This window comes from Staurois parvus, unplaced genomic scaffold (genome assembly GCF_062004578.1).
Source record: "Staurois parvus isolate SC_StPar_1 unplaced genomic scaffold, SC_StPar_1.0 ptg003896l, whole genome shotgun sequence".
Taxonomy (NCBI): domain Eukaryota; kingdom Metazoa; phylum Chordata; class Amphibia; order Anura; family Ranidae; genus Staurois; species Staurois parvus.
The window spans coordinates 32,719-47,397 of NW_028321691.1; the positions used below are offsets into that span (position 1 = coordinate 32,719).

The 14,679-nt window shown below is 50.3% G+C and overlaps 1 protein-coding gene across 1 annotated transcript; it reads right to left on the minus strand.

Annotated features, from left to right (window-relative positions):
* Positions 1-3,808: 3,808 nt before the first annotated feature.
* ALDH4A1 (aldehyde dehydrogenase 4 family member A1) lies at positions 3,809-14,076 on the minus strand (the record flags this gene model as incomplete). The annotated part of the gene is given in 8 exon segments (XM_089668144.1): positions 3,809-5,579; positions 8,216-8,257; positions 8,260-8,333; positions 9,840-9,961; positions 11,230-11,382; positions 13,413-13,460; positions 13,879-13,944; positions 13,946-14,076. Coding segments are annotated over 8 exon segments (749 nt in total), but the record flags the coding sequence as incomplete, so codon positions are not given.
* Between the last annotated feature and the right edge of the window lie 603 nt (positions 14,077-14,679).

Below are 14,679 nucleotides of genomic sequence, written 5' to 3' on the forward strand. Positions count from 1 at the left end.
CCGCTAGATCTGGATTTCATGGCGGACGCCTTCATACCAACCAAACCAGTTCTGGCCGATCGAATGGGACCTTAAAGGAGGACTGGAGGCACAACATTTTCTTTGGGTTTTGGATGGAGTGGAGAGGGATTAGACGCTAATGGCAGCCAACGGTGTGCGGGAGTAGGCACTAATGGCAGCCAACGGTGTGCGGGAGTAGGCACTAATGGCAGCCAACGGTGTGCGGGAGTAGGCACTAATGGCACCCAGCGGTGTGCGGGAGAAGGCACTAATGGCACCCAGCGGTGTGCGGGAGAAGGCACTAATGGCACCCAGCGGTGTGCGGGAGTAGGGGCTAATGGCAGCCAATGGTGTGAGGGAGAAGGCACTATTGGCAGCCAACAGTATGCAGAAGTAGGCACTAATGGGACCCAACAGTGTGCGGGAGTAGGCACTAATGGGACCCAACAGTATGCGGACGTAGGCACTAATGGCACCCAACAGTATGCAGGAGTAGGCGCTAATGGCACCCAGCAGTGTGCGGGAGTAGGCGCTAATGGCACCCAGCGGTGTGCAGGAGTAGGCGCTAATGGCACCCAACGGTGTGCGGGAGTAGGCGCTAATGGCACCCAACGGTGTGCGGGAGTAGGCGCTAATGGCACCCAACGGTGTGCGGGAGTAGGCGCTAATGACAGCCAACGGTGTGCGGGAGTAGGCACTAATGGCACCCAGCGGTGTGCGGGAGTAGGCGCTAATGGCAACCAACGGTGTGCGGGAGTAGGCGCTAATGGCAACCAACAGTGTGCGGGAGTAGGCGCTAATGGCAACCAACAGTGTGCGGGAGTAGGCACTAATGGCAGCCAACGGTGTGCGGGAGTAGGCACTAATGGCAACCAACAGTGTGCGGGAGAAGGCTCTAATAGCTCCGGAGGTAGGCAGTAGCAGTCTCCCGGTTGTAGATCACGCAGCACCATCACAAGTATGTAGAGGTATATATATATATACACGAGTGTCTCGTTTGCTTTTATAACCTGAGAGCATATGATAGAACGACCCAATAAAACGTGAGCCCAGAGCAGTGTGTGGGTGGGCGCCCATGTGAGAGTTCCTAATAAACACCATTTTATAGATTTTGGTTAACCTCCCCACCCCCCAGGTCTCCATAGCAGGTGTCAGACACCTGGGCTGGAAATTCGGTGCCTTGGGTGCACGTACTCCAGAGCTTGTCCCAGGACAGTCCCTTTAACTTGTCCCCTTCCCGACCCCTAGACACGGGATTTATGTCTTCGTCCTATGAATGGAATGGGAAGCCTTCACACAATGGAGGTCGTCGCGGTAGGAGGCCTGGGCCCGGTGCCTGTGCCGAGCCAGTTGTTGTCCAGCTGTGTCTGTGGCACGGTTACAGCCTTTGTTTGGTGGAGGCCGTGACGGAGGAAAGAACGGGAACACAAACGTTTTCATGGGCCCGCTGGTTACTACATATAGAAGAGGATACCAGAGTACGCTGACCTTTGTGGGGAATGTCTTCGGGACTGTTGCAAATCAGGCCGGGCTGTAAAGAGGTGGAGCGATTTGGCCTCACCATCCGAAGAATGGCATGTTAACTAGATATAGTTATCACCGTTATTAGAATTTGGGTTGTGTCACTTGAGACGCAGGATGGGTGTCCAGCGTGGCCACACACAGAGGGCCTTCGTACAAGCCGGGACCTTTTGGTGGGGCGCCACACATGGAGAACATTCAACACCATCCGAGGAACATAGATAAAATATGAAATATACATTTCAAAGGTAACTCCGGTTTTGTGACCAATTTAGTCTTGACATTTGAGGCGAGGTTCACACTAATGTGCGTTGGGAACGTGCGCAAAGTCACACGCGTTCCCAACATGCAGAAAAACACGCCTCCATTGAGCAGACAAGAGTTGGGGCCATTAATTGCTAATGGAGCCCCATGCATCTGCAGACGTGCTGAGTTTTTGCTGTGGTGCCTTTTTGGAAGAGTCAGGGACTTCTTTTCTACGTGTCCTTGTGCATAGGGAAGCCCTTTGAAATGAATGGGCTGCCCTAGACTCAGCATGCGGATAGACCTCTGTACTTGGTGGCACCCATGGGTGTGAACCAAGCCTTGAGGGTATGTAAACCCTAAATAAAAAATATATACCTGGGACATCATTCTTTTGTCCATATACTGTGGATATTTCTTGGTTTTCTATTGCAGAGGTACATGTCCCTTAAACTGTACCCAGAGATCCTGACAGTGTTGTGTGATGGGCTCCCTGTTTCAGGGTGACAACCCCGAGCTACTGCCTTGCCTGCCTGCTATCCATGCATGGTCCCTCAGTGGGACTTCAGGGCCCTGTGCAGAAGCACGGGCATGGAACTTGAGTTCCTCAACCCCTAACCGGTCACACCATGTCTTCATGGAGCTGGCTTTGTACACAGGGGACAGTCATGGCAGAACAGAAAAGGGTCTTCACCAAAATGTTACCACAAGGTTGGAAGAGCACAATTGTCTCCAATGGCTTTGTATGATGGCAAAAGAGCAGGACCCTTCACTGGAGACACCTGAACACCATCATTTGGAGGAGTATCCACATAACGAGCCATATAGTGTGTCTGTTTGGAATGTGATCACCTTGCTGTTAGTTCTTGAATCATGAACCTCCAAGGACAGGTCTGATGTTGGATGGGAAGACTTGGCTCACCACTGGCATTCCATTTCACTCCAGAGGTGTTTAGTAGGGTTGAGGTCAGGGCAGGACACCACCATGTCTTTGCTGGCTCTTCTCCATCATACAAAGATATTGTAGACAATTTCTTCCAACCTTGTGGTAAGTTTTTCTGTTCCAGCATGACCATCCCGTGTACAAAGATGGCTCCATAATGACATGGATGACCAGTTTGGTGTGAAGGAACTCGTGTCCTGTACAGAGCCCTGAACTCAACCTACTGAACACCTTTGGGGTGACTTGGATGGGAAGACTTGGCTCACCACTGGCATTCCATTTCACTCCAGAGGTGTTTAGTAGGGTTGAGGTCAGGGCAGGACACTCTGGTTTCTCCACACCAAACTGGTCAAACCATGTCTTTGCTGGTTCTGGGAAGGCTTCAACGCCCCGCCGCCCAGAACGAGAGTTCAAAGCCCCGCCTCCCAGAACGAGAGTTCAAAGCCCCGCCTCCCAGAACGAGAGTTCAAAGCCCCGCCGCCCAGAACGAGCGTTCAATGCCCCGCCGCCCAGAACGAGCGTTCAACGCCCCGCCACCCAGAACGAGCGTTCAACGCCCTTCCATCCAGAACAAGCGTTCAACGCCCTTCCACCCAGAACGAGCGTTCAGCGCCCCGTCGCCCAGAACAAGGTTCAAAGCCCTGCCGCCCAGAACGAGCGTTCAGCGCCCTTCCATCCAGAACGAGCGTTCAACGCCCCGCCGCCCAGAACGAGCGTTCAATGCCCCGCCGCCCAGAACGAGCGATCGGACATAAATCCTTGGACATCATTGGATTTATTGATCCTTGGCCATAAACATCTGGGTCATCTTCTGTTTCTGCTCACGCGTGATAGCACTTGATAGATTTTTTTTCCAGACGAACGTCCTACCACCCCCATAGAAAATCGGTCGTTCACATGCGAAACAACAACATTTTCCACCAGATTTTTGCGTTCTCAATATCGGTTATAACATTCTGCTCGTCAACGAAGAGACAATCGATCGATCATTTGATCCACTAAATTTTTTGTACCGTTTTCTTACCGTGTATTCCTGGCTTTGTTCTTTCAGAATGCAGATCTTCGTTGAACCGATCGACTTTACAGAAAAAGACACAGACAGCCAGAGCACATTTTTTTTATTTCGCAATATTTTCGTATTCCATAAATAACATTCCGCGCGTCGTATTTCTTCCACCCGTATTCACATAAACAGACGTGTATACTGCCCCAGAACCCGGGGAGGACTGACAACTCATGGGGCCCCCGGGTAATAGGGGATCATGGGGCCCGTGTCCTTGCCACACTCAAACCACACCCAAAAAAAAGGTACCGGGGCATCTCATGGGGCCCCCTACTGACCCCGGGCCCTCGGGCAGTGTCTTGAGTGCCTCAATGGTCAGCCCTGCCCAGAACAGTCCTCCTAATAGAGCCAGCATGTTGTTTCTGTAACAGTCTTCAGAGTGCGCCCTCTGCTGGTGATGGCATGATTGACCTTTGTGTCTGAGATATGTGTTGTGTGTATAGTCGTGCGACCACAACCAGGGGCGGACTGACCATTTAGAAACTCGGGCACTGCCCAAGGGCCCGGGGTCAGTAGGGGGCCCCATGAGATGCCCCTGGTACCTTTTTTTCATAGGCTTTTTTGAGTTTGCTCAAGGACACAGGGGCCCCATGATCCCCTATTGCCCGGGGGCCCCATGAGTTGTCAGTCCGCCCCTGACCACAACTATGAATCCATCTTATACCGCCTTGTCACACCTCCTCTCTGTGCTAAGGGCACAGTCCTGACATGCTCATTGGATGTAAAATACTGTGTAGCCCCCCCCCTCGGCACCCTGCCCCGCCCCGCCCATCTTGCCCCCAATACAGTGAGGTATCGCCGGCGAGCTTTGCAGTATGAACTTGTGCTCCGGACCGGCTCTCTTGCTCGGGGTCAGAGGCGAGTGTAGGACTGCCAGAGGGGGATGGGGCCGGGGTGGCTACTTACGCTTTATACATCGGTCACACTGCTGCCATTTAAAAATCGCGCGATTTCTGAAGACTTTGTCGCGACTTGTGAAGATTTTCAACGGTTTCTTGCAATTTGCGATTTCCCTTCTATGTATGGGAAATCGCAATAAAACTGCAGAAAAAGCCACGCGAGAACTACTTTAGAAATCGTGCCGCAGCAAATCGCACAGCTTGAGACACCGACATTCACTAGATGCGATTTCAGGTGCAATTTCAATTCCCGGCACTTGAAGTGGCTGTAAACCTCTGAAATTAAAATAATAATGCCCCCCCCCCCCCCCAATGGGCCGGATAAAAGCAAGCAAAGGGCCATAGTTTGGAGACCACTACCCTAGATAAAAACACGCAGTTAACCCGTTCCGTGCTGGCACAGCTCCACATGTGGGAAAAAAAATTTACCCGGAGTTCAGCCTTATATAAAACCTTAAATACACCCACAAGCAGTTCCCTGTCCACAGCAACTCCTCCTCATGTCACTGCTGGGCCCCTTCATTGGCTGCTGCTGATAATGATGACGGTGACCCCCCCAGGGTGGTATGTCCCCAGGTTCCCCCTCTTCCCTGGCACAGTCTGGATCTGGGTGCCCATAATGGTACAAAATCCTTTAAAAGCTGATTGTTGTATCTAAAATATATATTTCAATTAAAATCTTGGCTGTAGGACGCAGCTCCAGTCTGGATGGATTAGTAGTCTGGAAGGAGAATCGTTCTTTCCACGCAGTAGGGGAGCTGGGCCGTTATCGTCCCACATATGAAGGATGCTCCCCCTCACTGCATGTAGGGGTACTTCCATTCCGTCAGAGGGACGTGGGTTTCCTTGATGACCTGCGGCGAGGTCCAGCGGAGGATGTAATGAGGACCCCCGGGCTTGTCGTTTGTACCTGTGACAGAGCAGAGCAACAATGTATCACACACACCGCGACAGAGCGACAACGTATCGCGCGCACCGCGACAGAGCGACAACGTAGCGCGCGCACCGCGACAGAGCGACAACGTAGCGCGCGCACCGCGACAGAGCGACAACGCATCGCGACAGATTGACAACGTATCGCACGCACCGCGACAGAGCAACAACGCATCGCACGCACTGCCAGGAGTCGGGTTATTTATCAACGGCGAGACGGCGGCAAGAATATTCCAATGCCCCGCCCACTATATTCCCAAGAATCACTTGTCTACCGCGGACATTTCTAATTCTTCGCAGACCGGTTCAAATCTCCATTTTATTTTTTTTTCTGGTTAGAATTGACTACAACCCCCAAAATGTATATATTTCTGAAAGCCGAGACCCCGGAGGATGGGGGTAGTCGGCATCTTTTTCTGTTGTGTGATCTTTGCACAACTTTCATAAAAAAAAAAAAATACACTAAAATATATTCCAGTGCAAACAAGCACAATAGTATACCCAATTTTTGTAAAACATAAAAGTTGGGTGGGGGGGGGGGGGGGGGGGGGGGGGGGGGAGGATTGGGGGGTGCACTGAGTAGATAGATCCCATCATTTTTGAATTGAATCATTGCGCACATTCTGACATTCGCAACAATCCCTTGTGGGTGGCGCAATTGATGTTTACATACAAGTGTTGTGATTATTATATGGGGTGCGTACAGGAATAAGGGGGGGGGGGATTTAAAAAAAAAATATTTTTATATATATTCATAAAATTATATATATATATATATATATATATATATATATATTTTTTTTTATTATATATATACATACATATTATTTTTTTTTATTATATATATATATATATTATTTTTTTTTATTATATATATATATATATTATTTTTTTTTATTATATATATATATTATTTTTTTTTATTATATATATATATATATTATTTTTTTTTATTATATATATATATATTATTTTTTTTTATTATATATATATATATATTTTTTTTTTATTATATATATATATATATATATATATATATTATTTTTTTATTATATATATATATTATTTTTTTATTATATATATATATATAATTTTTTTTATTATATATATTTATTATATATATATATATATATATTATTATTTTTTTATTATATATATTTATTTTATTTTTTTATTATATATATTTATTATTTTTTTTATTATATATATTTATTATTTTTTTTATATTATATATATTTATTATTTTTTTTTTATTATATATATATATATATATATATATATAATTTTTTTTTATTATATATTTTATTATTTTTTTATTATATATATATATATATGTATATGGCCATATGTTGTGATTATTAATTCAAACTACGAACACTGACATACAAAGCCATCCATAACGCCGCCCCAAACTACCTCACTGACCTGATACCCAAATACAACCCAAACCATAATCTTCGCTCCTCACAAGACCTCCTACTCTCCAGCACCCTGGTCTCCTCCTCCCACGCCCGACTGCAGGACTTCTCCCATCCTCTGGAACTCCCTACTCCAATCCATCAGATTGTCCCCTACCCTCCTCACCTTCAGGCGCACCCTGAAAACCCATCTCTTCAGGGAAGCCTACCCCACCCTCACCTAACAACCGATCTCCTCCACTCCTTCTACCACTCCATCCCCCACAGCCACTTCTTCCTGTACCACTACCCCCTCCCTCCTAGATTGTAAGCTCCCAGGATCAGGGCCCTCGCACCCCTCGTGTTTTGTTCTGTCTCATGTTCTGTCCCCCACTATATTGTACAGCGCTGAGCATACCCTTTGGCGCTATATAAATACTGTATAATAATTATTATATGGGGTGCGTACAGGAATGACGGGGGGGGGGGGTGATTTAAATTTTTTTTTTATATGATATAAATTTTAATTTATTTTATATAATTTTTTTTTATCATTTATATTTTGTTTACTTTTTTTTTTTACCATTTTATTGCTATGACCAGGGGGCTAACAAGCCCCCTAGGTGACAGCATGGGCAGGTGACCGGTGCTCTGCAGCTATCTGAGCAGAGATGGTTCTTGAATAGCTGCACTAGCCGAGGAATGACAACTGTGACCCCGGAAGTGATGTAATACACGACGCAGGGGGGGGTCGGGGAACGGATGTTCTACAAGTTCCGCCTGCTTTTCGCTGTGGATGAGGGTTCCTGCGAGGATTTGAGCTCTTCCGGGGGAACTAAAGATCCCAGGAGCCGCTGATGGTGCTGACAGTGGGGATGGGGGGGCAGCGGCACACTTTCCAAGCCCCATGAAAAGGATTGGGTGGCTTTAGAGTAGCCTGGGTCACTTTGTTGGCTCTTAAAGTTGGTCCTTTGCTCGTGGATGCAGCAGCAGCAGCCATGAGCTGGATTTAACCCTTTGTCTATCATGCCCTTTATTGATGTACCTTGGTAGACAAGTGATTAGAGTCCTCGGAATCATGGGACAGGAAGGTACAACCCCCACCCACATGCATACTGAAGTAGGCCCATCTGACTAGTGCATCTGCAAGGCTTCCTGAAAGCCATCAGTCATGGAGTTGGTTAGACAGCGATGCTTTCTGGTTGGTTGGGCTCACCTGATGCTCGGGCCCCTCCGAAGGGCTGCTGGGCCACAACGGCCCCGTGGACTTATCATTGATGTAGAAGTTCCCTGCGGCGTTCCTCAGAACCTCTGTAGCTTCTTGTAGAACATTCCTTGTGACAGAAGGAAAACAATGAACATTACCAAACCATGGGAAACATTCCACCAATAAGAGACATTAGAGCCAAAACGTTTCCAAACTTTTAGAAACAAATGTCCAGTTTACTGCCCTCCAAATCATAATAGCGTCCCATCGTTGGTGTCAGTGAGAGGAATAGTGCCCCGTCGTTGGTGTCAGTGGGAGGAATAGTGCCCCGTCGTTGGTGTCAGTGGGAGGAATAGTGCCCCGTCGTTGGTGTCAGTGGGAGGAATAGTGCCCCGTCGTTGGTGTCAGTGGGAGGAATAGTGCCCCGTCGTTGGTGTCAGTGGGAGGGAATAGTGCCCTCGTTGTGTCCAGTGGGAGGAATAGTGCCCCGTCGATGGTGTCAGTGGGAGGAATAGTGCCCCGTCGTTGGTGTCAGTGGGAGGATAGTGCCCCGTCGTTGGTGTTCAGTGGGAGGAATAGTGCCCCGTCGTTGGTGTCAGTGGGAGGAATAGTGCCCGGTCTTGGTGTCAGTGGGAGGAATAGTGCCCCGTCGGTGGTGTCAGTGGGAGGAATAGTGCCCCGTCGTTGTGTCAGTGGGAGGAATAGTGCCCCGTCGTTGGTGTCAGTGGGGAGGAATAGTGCCCCGTCGTTGGTGTCAGTGGGAGGAATAGTGCCCCGTCGTTGGTGTCAGTGGGAGGAATAGTGCCCCAACGTTGGTGTCAGTGGGAGGAATAGCGCCCCATCGTTGGTGTCAGTGGGAGGAATAGCGCCCCATCGTTGGCGTCAGTGGGAAGGAATAGCGCCCCATCGTTGGCGTCAGTGGGAGGGAATAGCGCCCCATCGTTGGCGTCAGTGGGAGGAATAGTGCCCCATCATTGGTGTCAGTGGAAGAAAGATATGCTCCATCATTGGTGTCAGTGGGAGGAATAGTGCCCCATCATTGGCGTCAGTGGGAGGAATAGCGCCCCATCATTGGCGTCAGTGGGAGGATTAGTGCCCCATCATTGGTGTCAGTGGAAGAAGATATGCTCATCATTGGTGTCAGTGGGAGGAATAGCGCCCCATCATTGGCGTCAGTGGGAGGAATAGCGCCCCATCATTGGTGTCAGTGGAAGAAGATATGCTCCATCATTGTGTCAGTGGGAGGAATAGCGCCCCATCATTGGTGTCAGTGGGAGGAATAGCGTCCCATCATTGGTGTCAGTGGGAGGAAATAGCGTCCCATCATTGGTGTCAGTGGGAGGAATAGCGCCCCGTCATTGGTATCAGTGGGAGGAATAGTGCCCCATCATTGGTGTCAGTGGAAGGAATAGTGCCCCATCATTGGTGTCAGTGGAGAAATAGTGCCCCATCATTGGTGTCAGTGGGAGGAATAGCGCCCCATCATTGGTGTCAGCGGGGGAATAGTGCCCCATCATTGGTGTCAGTGGGAGGAATAGTGCATTTAGCGACGATTTCCCATCGAACATTTCCTGACGCTGGTTGTAGAAGGACGGGAGGTGTACGCACCGGGACGTCACACAGAAGGACTTACTTATCCTGGGAGAACACTGCCCCCGTCAGGCCGTACGGGGAAGTGGTGTCTATAAGTCTCAGGACGTCTTTATACTCGTTTTCTGGATAAACGTAAACTGTCAGCACGGGTCCGAAGATTTCCTGCAACACGAGATACATACATGTCACATACATGTCACATAGGTGCAGTCCAAGAGCACAGCAGTCATGTATACCGTATCATAACATTTACCAATGTATGTACAACAGGAAGGAAAGGGAACCGCTCCGCATAGAAGAGCCTCACAACGGTGCGAGTCATGGATCCATCCATCCATCCATCCATCTACATGTACAATACCCTCCAATGTGTCAGACACGAGACCTGCGAGCCAAATCCACCCTGCTAGGCCACTCTATGTGGCCCTCGCACCTCCCTGGTCCCCACCCCTAATTGTCTTAGCAGTTGGCAGCAGAAAGGAGAACAGAACTCCTCCTACAGATCCTTGCGCTCTTCCATTGAAACCCCCACGAGGCAGCACAGCCCCCTTCCCAGGCAGAAATCACGGGATACTGGGGACCCCCGCGAGGCAGCATAGCCCCCTTCCCTAGGCAGAAATCACGGGGATACAGGGACCCCTGCGAGGCAGCATGGCCCCCTTCACCAGGCAGAAATCAGGGGGATACAGGGGACCCCTGCGAGGCAGCATAGCCCCCTTCCCCAGGCAGAAATCACGGGGATACAGGGGACCCCCGTGATGCAGCATAGCCCCCTCCCCCCAACACAAGTTCCCCACAAGTCTGAGAATTATTATAGAATGTGATCGTTGTCTGAGCGATCTTTCACGTCATTTTAGAAGATGAAGAAGCCAGGATCTGTTTGCAATGAGTAACCTAAATATTGCCCCCACCCCCGTATCCCAGAACACTCCCGTCCCGCCCCCACCCCCGTATCCCAGAGCACTCCCGTCCCGCCCCCACCCCGTATCCCAGAACACTCCCGTCCCGCCCCCAGCCCGTATCCCAGAACACTCCCGTCCCGCCCCAGCCCGTATCCCAGAACACTCCCGTCCCGCCCCCGCCCCGTATCCCAGAACACTCCCGTCCCGCCCCGCCCCGTATCCCAGAACACTCCCGTCCCGCCCCCAGCCCGTATCCCAGAACACTCCCGTCCCGCCCCCACCCCGTATCCCAGAGCACTCCCGTCCCGCCCCCGCCCCGTATCCCAGAACACTCCCGTCCCGCCCCCGCCCCGTATCCCAGAACACTCCCGTCCCGCCCCCAGCCCGTATCCCAGAACACTCCCGTCCCGCCCCCACCCCGTATCCCAGAGCACTCCCCGTCCCGCCCCCACCCCGTATCCCAGAACACTCCCGTCCCGCCCCCACCCCGTATCCCAGAACATTCCCGTCCTGACCCCACCCCGTTACCTCCGCCATCATCTTCTCCTTGGGGTCTTTGGTCTCGATGATTGTGGGTTCTATGAAGTATCCGACTCTGTCATCGCAGTCCCCCCCGGCCAGGATGGTGAGGTTGGGCGACTCTTTGGCGTGTTTGATCCAACCTTGGATCCGCCTGAATGACTGAGGAGGAAAGACGAACAATTCAGAGAGAACTTTTATATTTAATACACAGAAGAACTTCATTATATGAAGGCCGAGCTGCGGTGACACTTCACACCCGTCTGTGGGTTACCGTTTATAAGGGGGGGGGGGGCGGCAGAAAGCAGCTTGTGGGATGGAGAGAAGGAGAAAGAAGGGGAGGGAGGGAGAGAGGGAGGGGATAGAGACAAAAGGAGAGAGGGGGGGGGGGGGGAGAGGGAGAGGAGAGAGGGGGGGTAGAGAGAGGGGGGAAGAGGAGGAGAGAGAGGGAGGGAGAGAGAGGAGGAGGGGAAGAGAGGGAGGGGGTAGAGAGAAGGAGAGAGAGGGAGGGAGAGAAGGAGAGGGAGGGGGAGGGAGAGAGAGAGAGGAGAGAGGGGGGGAGAAGGGGAGAGAGAGAGAAGGGAGAGGGAGGGAGGGGGATAGAGAAAGAAGGAGAGAGGGAGGGAGGGGGAGCGAGGGGAGGGGGGGAGAGAGGAGGGAGGGGAGGGAGGCGAGAAGGGAGAGGGGGAGAGAGAAGGGAGAGGGGGAGAGAGAAGGGAGGAGGGGGAGAGAGAAGGGAGAGGGGGAGGGAGAGGGGGAGAGAGAAGGGAGGGGGAGAGAGAAGGGAGGGGGAGAGAGAGGAGGGGAGAGAGAGAAGAACATAGAGGAGGGAAAAGAAGAAAAAAAGAGATGTTCAGAGGAGAGAGACAGAGAAGAAGACAAAGGGAGAAGAAAAGAGAATGGCAAGAAGGGGAGGAAAGATAAGGAAATGGAGAGAGAAGAAGGGAAATAGAGAGGTGGGTGAGACAGAAGGAAAGTGAGAGTGGGGTGAGATAAAGAAACAAGAGAAAGGAGGGAATGACGGGGAAGGTATGAGAGAGAGGAATGAGAGGAGGGAAAGAAATAAAATAGAGAAAGAAAAGGGCGAGAGGTGAAGGAGGGAAAGAAAAAAAGAGAGTAAAGGTGGGAGGGGAGGGGCCTGAGAGAAGAGGGAAAAAAAGAAAAAAGAGAGGGATGTTGAAGAGGAGATAGACAGAGAAGGGAAAGTAAGAAGAAAAGAGAAAAGGAAATGGCAAAAGAAAGAGAGAAAGAGAAGGAAATGGAGAGAGAAGGAGGGAAGAAAAAAAAAAGAGACGGGAGAAAGATGGAAAGCGAGAAGTGGGACAGAAAGTAAAGAGGTACACCGAGGAAAGAGATAATGTGGGAGAGAGAAGAAAAGGCTGAGAGAAGGAGAAAGTGAGATGGAGGGAAAGAAAAAAACAGAAAGGTGGGAGAGAGTGAGAGAAGAGGGAAATAAAGAAAAAGAGAGAGAAGGAAAGATGGCAAGAAGGGGAGAAGGGCGGGAAATGGAAAGAGAGGACGGGTGTCAGAAGGGAAAGGAAGAAAGGGGTGAGAGAGAAAAGAGAGAGAAGGAAAAAAAGAGAGAAAGGTGGGGAAGAGGGAGAGAGAAGGACAAGAGAAGGGACGGGAAAAGAAAAAGCGAGAGAGAGCATGAGAGGGGTGAGGGAGAGAAGAAAAGAAAAAGAGAGAGGGGGAAAGAATGAGTGAGAGGGGTGAGAAAAGGAGGGAAAACATGAAGGAAAGAGACAAAGCGATGGGAGAAAGAAAGAGAGAAAACCAGAGAGTGAGGGAGAGCAGAAAGTGAGGGACAGACAGACAGAAGGGGGGGGGGGGGGGCACCGTGGAGTATTTGTGTTGGAGGTGGTGCAGGTGTGGCTTGTGCCTCTAGTTATAGGAGACCTCCATGACTGATGTCTGGTCACATGGTATTCTCTATACTGTAGAAGTGGCTTCTATTGGTTGGATATCCCGTGAGACACAACTGGAAGGAAGCGGACAATTAATGGGTGACAATTATAACCGCCGTTCTCTTCCCGGCCGACCTGGCAGCGCGGTGTAAATGGCACAACGTGTAGGAAGGCGGGCTCGGTCCTCTCACCGGAGCGGGAAGGGTGCCGGTTTCGGAGCAGCTATGGCCGGTCACTCTCCCCGACACGTGTAATCCAGATTAAAGAGCAAATCCCACTACTTGCCTTTTCATCAATAACGGCCGAGGTGAAGGTGCTGAAGTCATCGGCGGGCTGGGAATTAAGCAGAGAAGGCAGATCAGAGGATATCAGCGTCGTGCAGCTCATTAATATGTTCCCCAAATCTCCTAAAGTGCATGTCATGGGATCAAAAGCCGCGCAGAAGCCCCCGCTAAATCCTCGCACAACCTTCAGCTTCTAAAATTACACGTCCCACCTGACAGGGAACAAGGACACTTCTTTTCAATAGAACGCTCGGGTAACGGCTACTTACAATAAATTCCAACCGAATTCCCGACATTCTCCAATTTTTTTTTTTTTTTTTTCCAGCGCTTGACAGGATAAGCGAGTCGGATGGTTCAGCAGGTATTATGGAGGCCTAACGCGCCTTCTAATCCCATCAGACTCCCGCTGAGCCCCGAAAAAAAAAAAGGAAAAGAGACCCCTAACGAGAAGGGAAATCTCCACTCACATTTCCCACTTTGATCTTGGCGTGTTCCTCCAGCAGCCTGGCTTTGATCCGGGGCCACAGAGAGTCCCGGAACGTAGAGCCGCGAGCAGGCCGAGCATTTCTGACCGCTGTACTCGAACGCCGATCGGATGGCGCCATTCACGGCGCTCTCGGCGTCGGCGGACTTGTGAACGAAATGGAAGTTTTTCCCACCGCATTCTGTGGAGGAAGAATGGACATTTTACTGCGAGGGTTCAAGTGGTTTTTTTACTGGGAAAAAACAGAAATATATCTATGATGTCATCTGTTTGGGGGGCAGTACCTCCTGTAACAATGGTTGTATTCCCTGGTGACCAGGGGCGGACTGACAACTCATGGGGCCCCCGGGCAATAGGGGATCATGGGGCCCTGTGTCCTTGCCCACACTCAAAAAAGCCTATGAAAAGGTACCAGGGGCATCTCATGGGGCCCCCCTACTGACCCCGGGCCCTCTACTGACCCCGGGCCCTCAGGCAGTGCCCAAGTTTCCAAATGGTCAGTCCGCCCCTGCTGGTGATCCTGCCAGCAAGTCTGTTGTTTTTCAACTTCCTTGAACCCCTCGCCTACAGGGCAACTTATACCCCCTTCCAGTCCAGGCCAGTTTTCAGCTTTCAGTGCTGTCGCACTTTGAATGACAATTGCGCGGTCATGCAACACTGTACCCAGATGAAATTTTTATCATTTTTTTTTTAGATAGAGCTTTTTTTGGTGGTATTTAATCACCTCGGGGGGGGGGGGGGTTTATTTTACGCTAAACAAACCAAAAACAACTGAAAATTTTCA